We start from the raw sequence: 17,423 nt of genomic DNA on the forward strand, positions 1-17,423 counted from the left end.
CCCATGCATGAATCAAAGTTGAATAATAACCGAATTGGCATCATCCCCTTTGAGAAGTAAATAAGGTGCAATCACTTGAAAGGGAAGGAAGAATTAATTAATTGCCTTTGAATGGAATTGAATCTAACATTAATTATTGAATGTTTCAAGCTCAGAGAAGATATCCTACTTTATTTATACAAGTAATTTATTGACCAATATTAAATTTTCAAATAAAGTTTAGATTTTATAATGGATTAAACTTTGGCTTGCTTATAGGAAAGATATTCTGAGGAAAAAAAAAAAAAGCGCAATATCATTTAATAAAATAAGATAAAAATTTACATACAGTTGTATGTTTTTACTCTTTATATAAAATTGATAGTTTAAAATTGTTATATGATAATTTAGTCAAATTTATATTTAATAATTTTTAATTATTAATTTCAAATGAAAATAACTGCATTTGAGTTTTAACCATAAAATAAAGAGTAAATCAAAATTGCACCCTATTTTTGAATGCACCGACAAAAATAACCTTTATTTTTTATAACGATAAAAATATCCACAAAATAATATAAAATACAACAAAAATAACTAAAATAATATTTTTTTATAAATAAAAAATAATTTTTTGTATTTGATAAAATTATTTATATATTTGATCTTAAAATTTATAGGAATATTTAGATAACTATTTAGAAATTACATAAAAAAATCGAAGAAAAATTTAAATTCTAGAAATGTATTCATTTTTTAAAAATATTTGTAGTCATTGATTAAAAAATCGTAAATAAAATATACTTGACATAACATTACTAAATTTTAAAGATAAAATTATCTTTTTTTAATGATGTTTGTAAAAAATATATCAAAATTTAATATTTAAATTACTTTTTGATAATATATTTAATATTATATATTTTTATCAAATTTTAAAATGAGTATAATTTTTATGGTTAAGAAAAGTGTGGTAATTTTTATAAGCGTTTTAATAATTTGGATGCAAAATTGGTGGTTTACCAATTTTTTGGGCCAAATGCTTCGTTATTTGATGGGCCTACAATACCAAATAAAAAACGGGTGAGCCCATAAAAACGAACCGAAGAAGCCCAATACCAAAGGCACCATTTTCTTACACGCGAAGTTATTATAATACTTTTCTTGTAATTTTTCTTCCTTTTTGGTCTAAGGTTTTACCATTTCTTGATTTTCTTGAACCCTAGCAAAGTAGCAATTAGCAAAAGACATAGCCTTCAGCATCAGAAAACAGATTGAACCTCCTTCGTCTTCTTTGTGTTGGTGAAATCAAAATGGCTGGTGAATCTGATGTCTCTGAAAATGCACTTTCTTGTGCTAACTGTGGAAAACCCGCAAATCTTCAGTACTTAAACTCTTCTCTCTCGCTCTTTCTATAATTTTACTGTGTACTTGTTCACATATTTTGCAAGCACTTTTGAAAATTTAATCTTGTGTGGATTGAGGTATGCTGTTTTCGCATTGAATAACTTTTGATATATGCGGAAAGGCTTAGTTTTTGAGTTTGATCAAAGTGGATTTTTGAAGTTTTCAGCTGTAGCTGCTGTTGCTGATGACAGCATTGATTTTGGGTAGTTTTTGGATTATTAGAGTAGTTTCGGAAATTTTTTAGTGGTGCCTAATTTGTTATGTTTACCGTGCTATGATGTTGAAAAACTGTGGAAGGTAGAGTTTTTGATCAATTGGGTGGTGAAAGTTACAGTTTTTTTTTTTAAGTCTTGCAATTTGGTTTAGGAGGTTTGGGATGATCATGTTGTAACCAGATAGGGATGCCCTTATGCATAGATGTTTATGTAAAATTTGTAATTTTTATTGTATTTTATTTTATTTTTATTCTTTTTGCTCAGGTGTCCAAAGTGCATTGAATTGAAGCTTCCTCGTGAAGGTTCTGCTTTCTGGTCTGTGATTTTTTTTTTCATTTTTGTCAATGATTTGATGTCCATTTTATTATCCATTAAATTTCTGTGCACAATTATAAAATGATATGAAGACTAAAACCAAGTATAGAGTTGGAATCTTTATGGACTATTTTGCATAGGTAACACCACGTGATACAATATGAGTATGAGGTACAAAATTTTACAAAAAATAGGCTATGAGTGTGAGAAGGAAAAGTAATTAAATTATAAAATAAACATAATTTTTGAGCAAAATCATATCAAATGATATGAGATAAAACTATATCGATTATCAATTTTGACTTTTTTCAGGAATAGTTTGTAGTTAGATATATGTTGTTTTTGTTACAATAGTAATATTTAGAGTTAGACGAATGAGTACACAAGTATCAAACGAGTTTACAGATACAGCAACCATTTAGGAGGGCCATGCTTTAGAGCTTATAGGTTACATTTACAGAGTACGATGGTTGCATCACATAAAACTTTACTAATTGATGTATCGATGTCCTTTTTATATTGTTCATATTGGAGCCTATTTTGATATCTCTTGACAGCTCCCAGGATTGTTTCAAGTCTTCGTGGAGCTCGCACAAGTCGGTGCATGTGAAGGCGAAGCTATCCTCACCTGGCATGGGCACTCCAGGTGAGCAGGACTCAAGCTCACCTGGTGAAAGTTGGTTATACTGCTTGAAGAGAGGGCAGTCACGAACTCCAAAGATGCCTCACTTTGATTGGACTGGGTAATTTCTAGGACACTGAATCGCTTCATATTGTGGAATGTATGCATCTTAATTTAATGATGATTGATCAGAAACTTATGTTCATTGTTACTTATTTGCAAAGATATGATGCTGTTTAAGCATTTTTCAAATCCTTTTTTTTTTTGTTTTTCCCATGTTCACCTTCTTTTTCATTTATCTTATGTATTTTTGGCATTGTAGATGTATGCAGCAGTTTACAGCTAACATACATTTTCTTTTCAGCACTTCATCTTATGTTTGTAATAAACTCAATTTTTGTTGAAAGCAAAATTTCATTTATGCTTTTGTAAGGACGTTGCGGCCATATCCCATATCTGTTAAACGCATTGTTCCAGCTAATATTGATAAACCAGACTGGGCAGATGATGTGAGTTACCTGAGTTCTTCCTATTTAATTTCTTGCATTTTTTTATTTGACTCATTTTACTACAGTTTATGTGATAGCCAATAATTTGATAGCAGGGTTTATTTGTTTCTAAATTGTCTCTATCTTCTATTTCCAGGGAATTCCCAAAATTGAGCCTAATAGTGACTTCCAGCATACTGTTGAGGTGGGTAGTTTTTTAGTTTTTCATGTAGGATAAAGTTGGAGATTATTTATATTTTTTTATTTAGTCTCTCTTCTAACTGATTTTAATATGTAGATTAAATCTCCAGATCTAATTGCGAAAATGAGAGAAACATGTCGGGTAAATTCTTCATGTTTTCTATGGCATTTAGTTTTCATAGATTTTTGTGGTACTTTATTTGGCCCCTCTGCTATCTTAATTTATTCTCGATCATATTAATTTGTAGATTGCAAGGGAGGTTTTGGATGCGGCTGCTCGTATTGTTCGGCCTGGTGTGACAACTGATGAGATTGACAAAGTTGTTCACGACACAACTATTGCTGCAGGTATTACTTTTGTTTGCCAAGTTCCATTTTCAAAATCTTCTGTTACTGTTATTACTTATTATTATAGTTATTATAATCACATGCTCTAGAGACACACTTTTTCATTTATTGTTGTTGCTGCTATTGCCAATTACACTAAATAATTAGCGCTGATGGATGTTTTCCACCGAATTTCCACTTATGCAGGAGGATATCCATCACCTCTCAATTATCATTTCTTCCCTAAATCTTGCTGCACGTAGGTATTTTCCTTCTGTTCATATTCTATTCTTCTCAGATTGACCCAGGTATTTGTTAACCATGAAATCTGCTCTGTTTAACAGGTCAGTTAATGAAGTAATCTGTCATGGAATTCCTGATGCAAGGTAGACTGTTCTGTGATTTTCTCTTATTTATCCTTTTTACAGTTTTTCTTTGTTACCACTTACCAGTACCGGATTGTAGTAATAGATCTTCTGACGTCTGCCTTCATTTTAACATAAACGTCACTATCACTTTTTTGATACATTGAAATGTCAATGTATCTGGATACACATATATATTGATTTTTTCAATGTATCGGGAAAAAAGGTCAAAAGTAACATTTGTTTTGAAAGAGTTTATTATAATCCAATGGAAAATATTTCTCTTGAAATGCCGTATCGGTAATTTACATTTCAAGTAGTGCAAGTGTAGCTATTTTGACAATTATTTCAATTTGAGAATTTTTTTTAATAATGTCATTTTACAGGAAGCTTGAAGATGGAGACATTGTAAATATTGATGTCACTGTGTACTATAAAGGTGTACATGGTGAGTGGATTAATGTATATTGATATATGTGTACACTATTGAGTTGAAGTTTATACATGACACTTGTCTTTCTGTGTTGAGTTTATGCAGGTGATCTCAACGAAACGTACTTCGTGGGAAATGTTGATGAAGACTCTCAGAAGCTGGTCAAATGCACATATGAGTGCCTTGAAAAGGCAATAGCTATTGGTATATTACCATTGTATTTCTACTCAAGTTTGATCATCTCCATTTAGAACGTAATTGAATTTCTAAAAGTATTATAGGTGCCTTGGATTTTATTGTTTTTATGTTTTGACATGTACCTCAAAGCTTCATTGTCAATTCATACACTAACTGTAAATTCAGTTCAATGATAAATTTCGGTTGAAGTCAGAACTCAGAAGGATATGTTTTAATGAGTGATATCAAATAATATCATATTAGCTGCTTATTGATATTTAGTGAGTAATATATATTCTGATTCTTCCTTTTCTATCAATTTCAGTAAAACCCGGAGTACGATTCCGGGAAATTGGTGAAGTTATCAACCGTCATGCAACTATGTCAGGCTTTTCAGTGGTATTGCATTCTGTTCCTTTACAATTAATTTTTTTTCTTGCACAACAGATTTGTTTACTAGTTTGTTAGTTACTGATATTCTCCCTTGCCCCTTTAGGTAAAATCATACTGTGGTCATGGAATTGGAGAGCTCTTTCATTGTGCACCAAACATTCCTCATTATGGAAGTATCCTTTTCATGGTTTAAATGCACTGCAAGAAAAAAGTGATTTAACAAAAGCTGTTTTTTAACACTGCATGTCTTGGCTTCTAGCTTCTCCCCCTATCCCTCCAATTCGTGTTAAAAACAAACTATGATTGCAATGAAATCAAATGCAGTGAACCTTAACCACTTGCAGGAAATAAAGCAGTTGGTATAATGAAGGCTGGACAAACCTTCACAATTGAACCAATGATCAACGCAGGTATGTTTCTAAAAGGTTTAAATCGATTACTTACATGGATACACGTCATATGTCTGATTTGGTTTTTTTTGTTAGGTATCTGGCGTGATCGAATGTGGCCAGATGGATGGACTGCTGTCACCGCAGATGGTAAACGAAGTGCTCAATTTGAGCACACTCTTTTGGTAAGTGCATCTTTCTTTAGTCCTGGTCTTACAAGTGCTGGAAGTGACCAACTGAAAGAAAAAAAAAATGAATCTTTATTGTTTCAAATTTTGGGTAAATTACATTGATTTCTCCATAACTTTTGATTTATTATGCTTAAAAGTGATCTAAGGAAGTCATTGTCCCATTTCGCAAAATACACGAACATACCGAGTATTGACAAATCCCTAGGGAAGATAGTGTATACCTTACAAATGAACAAATATATGTGCAGTATTGTCTAACCTTAGGGGAAGTTAATGTAATTTATCATTAAATTTTTAAAGAAATTTTCTAGAAAGACAATAGCAGTTCCTTTCTCTTTGTACTTACCTCCTTCGAAGATCATGACATCAATGTGACACATAATTTTTTACATGTCCTTGACTAAATCTTTGCAAACCCCTATATGGTATTGGATATTAGAGTACACAATACAATGATATGTTAGTGCTTTAAATCCATGGCCACTTATCTATAATTTGTTATGTTGGTGAATTTATGGCTTTATAGTACTTGTGTATCGTATTTCCTAAGTACCTTAGGCTATGTATTTTGTAGTTAAATTAACCATTTTTTAACCCTTTTTTTTCTCAGGTGACAGACACTGGTGTTGAGGTCCTAACAGGGAGGTTGCAGACATCACCCAATGTTTTTCCATGGTTAAAATCATGAAATTTGTGGCAGTTTTCTGAAAAAAAATACATAGAATGAATAGAACATTAGACAACATTTCATTGCCCTTTCACTTCTTGCCTCTTTTTGGTGGATCATGTTTTGTAACTCATCATAAAGTTCAACATAGATTGAATTCTTCCAAACCCCTGTTGTGACAATATAATGTTTGTTTTGTATAATTAAATGTTAGTCATTTTTAATAATCTTGTCCTATGTTCTTTTCTTCAGCTTATTTGTTGTAATCAATAAAATAGTTAGATCATAAGTAGTCTAATAAATAATATATTCTACTGCATGGTTCATGTTATCTAATTTTTGGGGTATTTGTATCAACTATCAAGTGCACAAGTAATATATTCTTCAGCTTATTTAATTCATGTTATTTATTGTTTGTATAATCAAGACAATAAAAATAGACAGATATGCATTTATTAATATACATATAACAGTACTGGTGCTTCGTTTCTTTTTCTTTTAAAAAGAAATTAGTTGAAATAAATAGTGAAAATTCATTTTATTCAGAAATTATTTTATTTATTTCTTTCTTTCAAAAATGCTAAAAATTTGGAAGTTGAATCTCTCTCCTCTCTTCTAAGATTGAAATTCATAACTTCATATATCACATTCGAAGCAATTTTTTCTGAGGAAAACCTTTGACTTGATTCCCACAAAGCCTATTCAAATGTACAACAAACATGCTATTACATAATATATCTCTGACAATAAAATAAAATAACATATCAAAATTTTAAGGTAGAAACTCACCTGCAGTCGACTGTAGGTGAAGTTGCTTCTGGATGGTTGACACGTGTTACTATATGATTTTAAAAAAATTGATTTATTTTATACAAATGGTTTATTTAAAAAAATCGGTTTAAGTAGATCAAATAACTACTTTTAAAATAATTTCAATTCTTTTTGTGTATTATTCCTAAATTCCTAACAGATGAATTTGGTATGTTCTTCTTCTTCATTCTTATTGACCAATTTTTCTTTAAATTTATCTGAAATTTTTATTTATTTAATTTTCGTCAAATATATGTATACAAATTGTTTGAAAAAGTAACATTTAGTATCCTGAAAAAGAAACAAAATTCACTTTTTTTTATAGGAATGACATAAACGGTATCATCTGTCTTTTTTTTTGTGTCTCTGTTTCTATTTTCTTGATGAGCTTTGTTTTGTTTTCCATAACTTACATTTTCAGTTGCTTTTAAATTAAGCTGTAAACAGATTTTAAATTAAGCTTTAAAAATATCTTCAATTACAAATTTACTGTTAAATTAAATTTCATGGTAATCAATCAATTAACTTTTATTTTACTAATAAATTATTTTCATGCAAATTATTGTTGATTTTTCAATATTATTCTATAAATAAATTATTTTTTTAAGATAATAAGACGATAATTTACTTGTCTAAAAATTATGATTTCATTGTCATGCACGTTTTTGTGTTTTTACTTACCAACTAAAATTTATTTTTAATAAAATTAGAATTTATTTTCAATAAAACAAAAATATCTAATCAAAATATTAATTTGGTCTCCTTAAATAATTGAACATAATTTTTAATAAAATTTTTTAAAATAAAATCAACCCAAGAATAGAGGCAAGAAAAGAACAACTAATGAAAATATTTATTTTGGCATTGCCATCAAGAATAGGATAGCCATAGAAAAAATCCAACCAAATAAAAAGGACCTAACTCATACAATTAAACTACCATCATATCATCACAATAAACTATAACATCACCAACTAAAGAGACATGCAACAAATATGGAAGAGATCATGCCAAAATTTCAACTATGCTCATGTTATCAAACAGTCCACATTATACCATAATTACATTTTTGTCTTCTACCACATGAAATTGCGATGAATTATTTTGGCATTTATGATATCTTCCTTAGATTTGTAAAGAATCTCTATTTTCATTTTTTCTTTCTTCATATTAACCAACTATGTTAAACACAATTCCCACAAAATCATTAACACCAAATTTCAAAGCTAATATTTTCTACGTATTCCATTTGCTAGTACAATTATTTCTTTAAAAAAATAAAAAAGATAAATACATTCTAATCATATCTTTTAAGCTTTTTATTTAAATAAAATAAAAAAAATTAATTTTATTTGATTCTTTTAGATTAAATTAAAAAACGTGAATCTTCTAAATCTATTAATACATAAATTGTGTTAGAGTAATGTGTATTAAATATTATATTAAACACCACAATCTAGGATAATTTATGCATCAAACTGCCAAAGATGTGAAAAGTAGAACTCCCAAAATTATTGTCTAATGTCCAATCAATTTCATCTTAAATATCAAAATAGTGTGATGACATAAACATGTACGTATTTATTAAATAATTTTCATCATTCACAGAGGAATGAATAAAAACATAAATTAAGAAATACATTTGAAATAATAAATTTGATTAAGAAATATAAATAAGAAAAACATACCTAATTGAAAGTTTGATATTAGTTCTAAAAAAGGGATTGGAAGAGAACGAATATGTGAAAACGAAGAAGAAGGGAATAAAAGTAATAACCGTTTGGTCCAATTCAAACCGTTTTTTTTTTAAATAAATCATTTATATAAAATAAACTGATTTTTTTTAAACTATATAGTAACACGTGTCAGCCATCCAAAAGCAACTTCACCTGCAGTTAACTAACTGCAGGTGAGTTTCTGCCTAACATTAATCACAAATTTTGGCTTAGTAACATAAATGCTTCATCAATTAAAAGTACAGGGCTTCAAGACAAAAAAAAAAAAAAGGTATAGGGCTTCAAATTCTAACTTGTGTCTTATATTATTCCTTTAATTTCAATTTTTTGCTGCCTTTGTCTTAAATCTTACATTAAGAATCATCCTCCTTTGTTTTAGGTTTTTTTAATTATTTTCCTTTTATTTATATATTTTGTCACTTTTGCTTAGTTTACTTCTTCAATCTTCTTCCACGTGACTTCAGCTGGCTTTGCCAATTAAGAGAGTCTCAGTCAACGGATCAAAAAACTATTACCAATAAGGAAGGAAAATAATAATAATTAAAAAAAATGCAATCCCTAGAAAAGAGAAATAATAAATGAATAACAAAATACAATAAAAAATCACTTCTTTTTAATACAAAATAAATAACTATGAATAACATTATTCATCCAAATTACACTTGATTATTAAAAGATAATAACTACCCACCCAAAGAAAAAACATGTACCTTAATTATAATAGATCAATCTAAATACATACATGAAGAAATTAACAAAGGGTGGTTAATTACTTAATTAAAGCTAATCAAGCTAGCTTTAATTTTGATGATCCCTTTTTAATGATTTCAAGGCTTGGTGTTCCTTGTTGCTGCTTCCATGTACTTATGAATGAAGGCTAATGCATTGCTAGTAACTTGTGCAACATTCATGGCCTTACCCCTAATTGAAGCTGTTCTCTTACTCATTCTATGGCCAGGGAATGCATAGACACAACTACTAGCATCTGTTAAGGCAGTGCTAACCCATGTCTCAACATTGTTAATGTGCCACAAGAAATCATCATTGATTGTTGATCTACTTTTGTTGTTCATCCTTCTTAGCTCCTTGATTGATTGACTAAGTTGGTCAACACTATCACTTAGTTGTGTCACACAATCTTGAATTGTTTGGTACTCCCTTCTCTTCTTTCTGTCGTTATTGTTATTGTTATTGTTGTTGAGATTGTTAATCGCGTCGAGTTCCTTGGAAACTCCCACCAAGTAGTTCTTTGTGTGGATTGCCCTAGCAAGGCTAATTGACAAGGCAACATGTGCTAAGTGTTGTGGACCGTCGATTTCATTGGTGCTGGCGAATTTCGAAAGGGAACGGATGCATAGTTCACGGTAGAGAGTGCCATTGCAAGAGGACTCTATGTATGATAATGTTTGGGATTTAGGCCTTGACAATGTTGGATCAACTTGACCAAGGGTTGGGAAGAAAAGAGAGAGGAAAATTGTGACTAGAAATGTGATATTGAAAGGTGACATTCTTTTAGGATTTGGGCAATTCAAGATTGAAGATTGATGAGACTTTTTTTTAAATTGTGATGATAGAAGAAGAGAATTGAAGTTCTCAAAATGCTTTGATTTGAGTTTGGGAAAATGGGAATGAGTTTGGTGATTATATAGAGGAGTGTTCAAATCACTATCACATGATAATAAATGATAAGTTGCATGTTACGTGATTTTATGTCCACTATGCATGCAATGAGTTGCGCTAAGAAAGAACAATAGGGCATATATTATAAAATTTTAATAGCAATTGGTCGGTCAAAATAATAGACATAATTAAAATAGAAGATTAGCATTACCGTTTGTTATTCAATTAAGCATTATTACATTACATTATTATTGTCATTACATGTGCAATTAATAGTTAATTCAAGTCAAAGGTATTCCCACTCTATGTAACCAAAGAAGAAACCTACCTAGTGTAACCCTATGTGGAAGAAGGTTGTTTAATTGTTTCTCCTTATTTGACTAAGGTTGCCACAAGGCTTTTAAATTTTGTAGTTGTATCCGTGAATATATAATTGTTGTGATTATGAGTATTACATATTGGTGGACTCTATAGTTGTTATTATTGGAATGGTTACTATAATTATACAATTTTAATCACACTTAAAAAATATTATTAAAATTAAAATGATATTTTTTTTATATTTTAATAATATATTTAGTTTAATTTTAATATACTGATAATATAAAATATTTTATATAATTATCTAATTATATTTTTTTAAATAATTATTCATTTTAGTTTTAGTAACATAATAATATGCATCATAGCATGTACCATGTATATATTATGTATATTATATAATTGATGGAAATTTGATGGAAACTCAGGTGGAGTCAACTTTACGTGAAGTTGATAATTGAGAGTCGTTAGATGAAAATTTAGTCAAATTAGTCAAATCATTTAACGGCTCTCAACTATCAACTTCACGTAAAGTTGACTGTATTTGAGTTTTCACCTATAAAATTTGTGTTTACAACTAAATTATTATTAGTCTATATATTATGACACGTTGCAACTTGATGCGATGCGTTATGATTTTGATGCAAACTATGGCTAATTAAGGTTGCAAACCACAATTTAAAATCATGGTAAAATTAACTAGTATGTAATATGAAGTATAGTCATCAATTATGGCTCAAAACTTATAATAAATTAGTGTCACCCGGTTTAAAGGGTTAATTAGACCTTGACCTTATCACCTTAATATAAAAACAAATTCCGATTAATTAAGTGCGAAGTTAAAAAAGGGATGCAATGCTTAGGAAGGAAAAGAGCATGAAAGTGACTTGAATAATTAGGAATAATTTAATAAGATAATGTTAATGATAATGTAGGCTGAAGCATGGTGCAACATGGAGCTTTTTAGGCGATACCAACGGATTTATGTCTCAAAAATTATTACAACACACATGCGTGTAGCTAATTAATTGGTTGGCAAAATAATAATACCAACACCGCCAACAAGATTAGAAGATTACAGGTAGGCGTAATTTTCTTTAATTAAGCAATATTATGTTTAATTAATTATTGGTTGCTGGATTTTGCAAGTGGAGTGAGACAGTAAGATATTGTAATGTTCCAGCAACAATAAATACTATAATTCAACTCAATCGAAGTTTCTTAACTATGATATATTAAAAACTTGCAATTTACATTAATAATGATTCAATATAAACCCCCTTAATTTTACTATTATAAAATAGAAAAAATCAAGAACAAGTAAGTTCTTGAAGAATTGAAGAATTTTGTGATGGATTTATAAATTCTTAAAAAAAAAAGTACTAAGTAAGTTTTTGAGAAAATTTTTTAATGGACTTATAGATTAGTATGAAAATAAAATTGTAATTGAGTCCTCAAAGAATTGTAACATTGAACTGAAGACTTATAATTCTTTATAATTTTTCAAGAAATTACTTGGTACATTTGTTTTTCTTTAAGGCATATAAATCCAACACAATAATCTTAATACTTTTTTTTTCTTCTTAAAAGCATATAAATTGATTGCAAAACTCACCCTGAAATAAAAATCTAACATTTTTTTACCTAACTCATGACTTGGGAAGGAAGAAAGCAACATATTGAAAACCATGGGCTTTGGTTCAATCACTTGGAAATCACAACTGAGATTTTAAATTTTATCTTGTTTTCTTGTCTTTGAAACTTGTCTGTTATTCTATAGGTTAAGTACCTGAAAGACATTATAAACAAGAAAAATAAAAATTATAAGGTGTTATTTTCTTTATTAATAGGTGGAAAATATTTGAACGTCTAAGTAATTGTACTTGGATGTTAAAGATGTTAAATAGACATTAATTTTTAGATGCTTAAATAAAATCATTTCTAGATATTAATGTGACTAAAGGACAATTTGGTGTACAAGTATTTTGCATAGAATTTTAAGACATGGTTTGCATTTAAATGGTATAATGTAGACAGTTTAACTTAATAATAATGGCTGATTTTAAGGTTTGAATCCGTGATTTTAGGCTACGATTGTTTATAGGTATAAGTCACCAAAATAAGGATATAAAGACACAAAATTATGTTTAGTATATGAGATAAAGATAGAGACATTATATTCAAAGATATTAAATTAATATATTGTGTTCTTCTTAACACAGAGACACTAACAAAAAAATAATTTATTTTTTATTTTTAATTATTCTCATTAATTTTTTATAATTATATTTTTTATCACTATATTTGTTTTCCAAATTTTTTGTATGAAAAAAAAAAGTGAATTGAACTTTCACAATGTTTTAGTTTATCACCAAATAAAATATAAAAACACTAATTTTTCTATCTTTGTCTTTCATAACTTGTTCTTAAGGAATTGTGTTTTCATAACCAAATATAATTTTAGAGGCACATGAAGACAACTCAATCGTTACTCTAAGCCTTTTTTATAGATAATAATTTGATTTAATAATTATTGAATTATTACTTGGCTAACTGTGATTAAAGAATTCTGATTACCAATCCACAGATTGTTGTATTAACGAAAAAAAAAAAAAAAGTGGAGATATGAAAGGACCGAGGAGAATGAAGCCTCTTGGAGAAGGTTGTTGTTCTTAAAGTGGACAGCCAAATATTTCAGGAAATTACATTTATATTTTTGTGAAGTTGTTAGTAGACAATTAGAAATATTCAAATTAGAATAAAAAAATAAATAAATATGTATGAAGAGTGAATTCGAAAACAAAAATAAAATAGCCTAAATACAATTATGTTTGAAGAGATTCTCACTCATACAACACTTGATTTGATAGAGCTTTAAGATATGCCCCATCTTCAAATTAATTGCTAATTCTACAAGAAATTTCTAAAATTCGCTATTCAATTATTTTCAATCTGAGTTACAAAAGATAAAATCCCTTATTTATATATTAATTCTCCATCTTTTTTTTTATCATGATATCTTAATTCTCCATTTCTCCTAGCTAATCCTTTAATAGTTGCTTAATGGGCCTAATACTAATAAAGCTTGACCCTTTTGTGTTTGGTCGGAATTAGTCATGTCAACAAATACCCAATTACCAAAAATTATATATATATATATACAATTGATAAGTATATATAGCATGGTTGTTTATTTGTTTTATTTATTTATTTTTCTCATTTTAGGCTTGTCTCACCATAAGACCTTTTTTCCAAGTCTAGTTTGTGCTACAATTGCATTAAAGATAATAATAACTCCCACATGTCCCTTCCCACCAAAAGTCCAAAACCAATGATAGTCCAAAATATAATGTAAAGTGGAAAACTTGTATATACCTTACAATCCCCTTCCTACAAACACTACAATTTTGAGTGCAACATGTTTCCACAATACAACAAGGCACTTGACAATAAACAAGGATAATTAAGAACATGGCTATCAAACTCAAGAGTTTATCTAAATCCATCAAGTTTAGGTAGGCTTGAACCGAAAAACTCAAACTCATAAGCTCGTAAAAGCTTACTCGTATGACGAGTTTATACGAGTTGACGAGTTTAGCTCGAGAGTTTGACAACCTTGATTACAAGACTCAATTAACCTCAACAACAACTAAAGGGGATCTTAACAGTTACAGACACAACATTATCTTACAGGTTAAGGAAAAGTGAAGTCCAAATAAACCACATAGAAACACATGAATCTTCTGAAAGGTTTGCCCTGCCAAATTTAGGATCATTCAGCAACTTTCATACCAGATAGATAGACTTTGCTCTGAATCACGCTTCCACCAATCCAGAATCCAGGCATAACCATCAAACCAACCTTTGGTTTTTCGTCGTTGTCTTCCATTATCAGATTCTTGACCACGCTTTCCATGTAAACATCGGAGAACTCGCTCCCACCTTTAACCTGAAAGACCTTGACATTCGGCTCGAAAGAATAGGCCAATCTGTGCAAAAGCCAAATTGACTTGGCCAATTTTAGAAAAGCTTGGTAAAATGGAGTCCTTGGGTGCCCTCCACCCATTACATAATTTCGTTGATCTAAATTTCCAAAGAATGATGCTTCCATCTTTGGATGAACCACCACAAGGTATTTGCTCCTGCAAAATTTCCCAAAAATGGAATCTGGATTTTGTCCTAGCATGTCTAAGGGATCCATCTCCCTTAAAGCAAGAAATTGGTGGAAGAAGCTCTCTTTGGTAACCGTAATATTTTCTGAATTGACAGAGAAGCTTTCTTGCTCAAAACCGCTGAACATTCTTTGGCATATGTAAGACTCGAAGGCATATTTCTTGTGAGCTCTCTTCGCATAAACGACATCAGGTTCTATTGAGTTTGCAGCTGCATCAAGGTCCCACCCAGCAGCTTTCATCATGTTGATCAAAGGTTTAGAAAAATCGTGAATGGCTTTCGCGGCTGCATCCACGGAAGAGGTAAAGAGATCCGGAGTTAGATCAACAGGGAAAAATCCATTTTCATTCTCTGATTCCTTGGTTGACAAACCTCTAAGCTTCAGATTTTTCTCTAGTTTGGCTCTTTTCTGGCTAGCTTCCTCAATCTGCTGCTGTAATTGATGGATCTCTGAATCTTTATTCTGGATTTCAGACTGGAATTTCTTCACCATGACCTCATAGGTTTTCAGGAGGCTCTGCTGTTCTTGAATTTCTGCGGCTAAACGGGAGTCTTGGGGAGAAACACACACCGGTTTTGGGTTGTTTTCCCTGTAGAAATGCTTGAGCTCAGACAAAGTTTTCAGCTCGCTGATAACAAGTTTATCGGCATTTTGGATTTTATCAGGGTCATAGGGGGTATGAGCGGATTGCAGCTGGATATAAGCCGACTTAAGGGAAGAGATATTCGTAAAGATTTTAGAAATAAGGGTTTCCATAGCTTCCGGATTCTGATTCATGGCCTCTTCCATTGGTTGAGGGTGGACCTTCTGACTATTGCTCTCGCGTAATTGAGTGTCTTTCGCTCCAGTGGGTAGCATAGCTAACACCAACAAAGGGGCAGTTTAACAAAGGTTGCAGTCAACAGAATCAAAATTAAGACACAACCTGCAAGCTTCCGAAGAAGTTCAATTGAGGAGATAAGTGCAAAAAAATATTTATTTTTCACATTTCACAAATAAAGTGCTTAAGCTCGACAAGAATATAAATAGATTAAATTGAACTTATTTCATGTCAGATGCTGTTTCTCGCAAGGAGAACTTTTCTGCCGGGTAGTCTTAAGGTATTTTACAAGTTAAATATTTTTCAATTTAAAATAAAATATATACGAAAATATGCATGGAAAGTAAGGCACCATAAGAAAGTGGCAATATGATGAAGATGTAAACATAGAAAGCGAGTAATTATTCAATCATTCGGGAAGTGTAAGTAATATAACAACTCATGAATACAAAAAATAAGTGAATTCCATTGTGCCAATCACAAGCCCAATGTTTATTGATCACTTTCTTTCCGGATACAAAGTCAATACCTAGAAAACACCACAAGTCTACAAGCATTCTGTCCACTCTTTACCTACGTGTCTCCGAAACTGATTTCTAATTCCTCTTGTGACTTATCTTAAAAAGTAAAACCAAATAGTATGTAACGGCTCATGATAGTTAGTTCTCAGAATATAAAATAGTGACCAATTAAGACAACCTAGTAAACAAAGGTACTCGATTTCAGTTAAATCACCTCAGGGATCATGGATATTAATTTGTTACATAAGGAAAGTTCACCAGATCATGTCTCTCCTTCACCTAACTACAAAGTGGCAACTACAACCTGTACATCAAATTTGCTATGATGTGATCCCAACAAGTCTGGAATCTCTTCTATATTGAGTCTTGGAAACCGCAACAAGAATATCAGAATAATCCAGTCTTTAATCTAATATCTAATTATGCAGTTAATATTACTACAAATACAATAGAGATCGCTATATATGCAAAAATACAAGGGTGACCCATGAGCCAAAAAGGTTGATCAGTCAGAAAAGTTCAGGTGTTCCACAACATCAAATTGTGAATGTTCGAAGTACTCAAAATATCATATTAATACACTTCGCAAAACGCAGAAATAAGAAATAACTCAAAATTAGGTATAGAAAAGAAAAAATGTGGGAGTTAGATTTTTCTACCTAGAAAGACTGCATTTCAGGAAGAGAATGCATCCAGCAAGCATAACATCCTTGAACCTAAAAAGCTGAAAAAAAAAATTTAAGGCATAATATGAGAAGAAATAGCTGCAATTATTGCTTTGTACACTCAACTCAAAATTCCGAATCAAAATTCAACAGATATTTTGCATTAATCTGGTTTCAGAAAACACAACCCAAAATCTCAATCAATAAAAAGGGATGATTTTTACTATAAAGAAATGATGGGCAGCATAAAAAAACAATCTTAATGTAGCGAATTCATAAACACACACACACACACACACACACAGAGAGAGAGAGAGAGAGAGAGAGATCTGTGGTTACCTTTGGTGGGAGAATGGAAGAGTGTGTGAAGAGCAAGTTGGAGTTGGGGTGTTCAAGTTGGGGAAAGGGGAGGAGGTGACAACATCAGAGGAATCAAAACCCTATACCAACCATACGGAAATTCGAAGCAACTTGTCGTTTTATGTTTTCTTATTACACTCTTTTATTTCATTTTTATTTTCTTCCTCTTAAGCACCCTATTCTAAGCAGGGCTAATATTTTTTGCTTTTTTTTTTTTTTTCGAAAGA

The 17,423-nt window shown here is 30.5% G+C and overlaps 3 protein-coding genes across 7 annotated transcripts; 1 reads left to right on the forward strand and 2 right to left on the reverse strand.

Annotated features, from left to right (window-relative positions):
• LOC107625925 (methionine aminopeptidase 1A) lies at positions 1,145-6,396 on the forward strand. Of its 2 annotated transcripts, XM_016328665.2 has the most exons (16): positions 1,145-1,363; positions 1,866-1,916; positions 2,474-2,659; positions 2,972-3,047; positions 3,184-3,231; positions 3,325-3,369; positions 3,476-3,575; positions 3,762-3,813; positions 3,899-3,940; positions 4,306-4,367; positions 4,458-4,556; positions 4,855-4,928; positions 5,026-5,095; positions 5,267-5,332; positions 5,408-5,496; positions 6,113-6,394. In XM_016328665.2, exons 1-16 carry the CDS (start codon positions 1,293-1,295, stop codon positions 6,188-6,190), a joined length of 1,209 nt encoding a protein of 402 aa, XP_016184151.1. In that variant the 5' UTR covers positions 1,145-1,292; the 3' UTR covers positions 6,191-6,394. The 2 variants fall into 2 exon arrangements, with proteins under 2 accessions (XP_016184151.1, XP_020971961.1); XM_021116302.1 differs by lacking the exon at positions 5,408-5,496 and having other exon boundaries at positions 6,112-6,396.
• On the reverse strand, positions 9,403-10,344 carry LOC107628537 (pectinesterase inhibitor 9). The gene has a single exon (XM_016331177.2). The coding sequence runs from the start codon at positions 10,221-10,223 to the stop codon at positions 9,543-9,545; it is 681 nt and encodes a 226-aa protein (XP_016186663.1). The 5' UTR covers positions 10,224-10,344; the 3' UTR covers positions 9,403-9,542.
• Positions 13,961-17,373, reverse strand: LOC107625926 (IRK-interacting protein). Of its 4 annotated transcripts, none has more exons than XM_016328668.2 (3): positions 17,176-17,373; positions 16,831-16,895; positions 13,961-15,755 (listed from the first exon to the last, which is right to left on the reverse strand). In XM_016328668.2, the coding sequence occupies exon 3, from the start codon at positions 15,686-15,688 to the stop codon at positions 14,429-14,431; it is 1,260 nt and encodes a 419-aa protein (XP_016184154.1). In that variant the 5' UTR covers positions 15,689-15,755; positions 16,831-16,895; positions 17,176-17,373; the 3' UTR covers positions 13,961-14,428. The 4 variants fall into 4 exon arrangements, with proteins under 4 accessions (XP_016184154.1, XP_016184155.1, XP_016184152.1 ...); XM_016328669.2 differs by having other exon boundaries at positions 13,961-15,690; positions 17,176-17,350; XM_016328666.2 differs by having other exon boundaries at positions 13,961-15,762; positions 17,176-17,348.

This window comes from Arachis ipaensis, chromosome B02, assembly GCF_000816755.2.
Source record: "Arachis ipaensis cultivar K30076 chromosome B02, Araip1.1, whole genome shotgun sequence".
In the NCBI taxonomy this organism is placed as follows: Eukaryota; Viridiplantae; Streptophyta; class Magnoliopsida; order Fabales; family Fabaceae; genus Arachis; species Arachis ipaensis.

Excerpts from the sequence above, each read along its gene's own strand:
- LOC107625925 (XM_016328665.2), top strand. The coding sequence starts at position 1,293 with ATGGCTGGTGAATCTGATGTCTCTGAAAATGCACTTTCTTGTGCTAAC. Across the intron at positions 1,364-1,865 it reads GGAAAACCCGCAAATCTTCA|GTGTCCAAAGTGCATTGAAT; the intron begins GTACTTAAACTC and ends CTTTTTGCTCAG. Across the intron at positions 3,370-3,475 it reads AAATGAGAGAAACATGTCGG|ATTGCAAGGGAGGTTTTGGA; the intron begins GTAAATTCTTCA and ends ATTAATTTGTAG.
- LOC107628537 (XM_016331177.2), bottom strand. The coding sequence starts at position 10,223 with ATGTCACCTTTCAATATCACATTTCTAGTCACAATTTTCCTCTCTCTT.
- LOC107625926 (XM_016328668.2), bottom strand. The coding sequence starts at position 15,688 with ATGCTACCCACTGGAGCGAAAGACACTCAATTACGCGAGAGCAATAGT.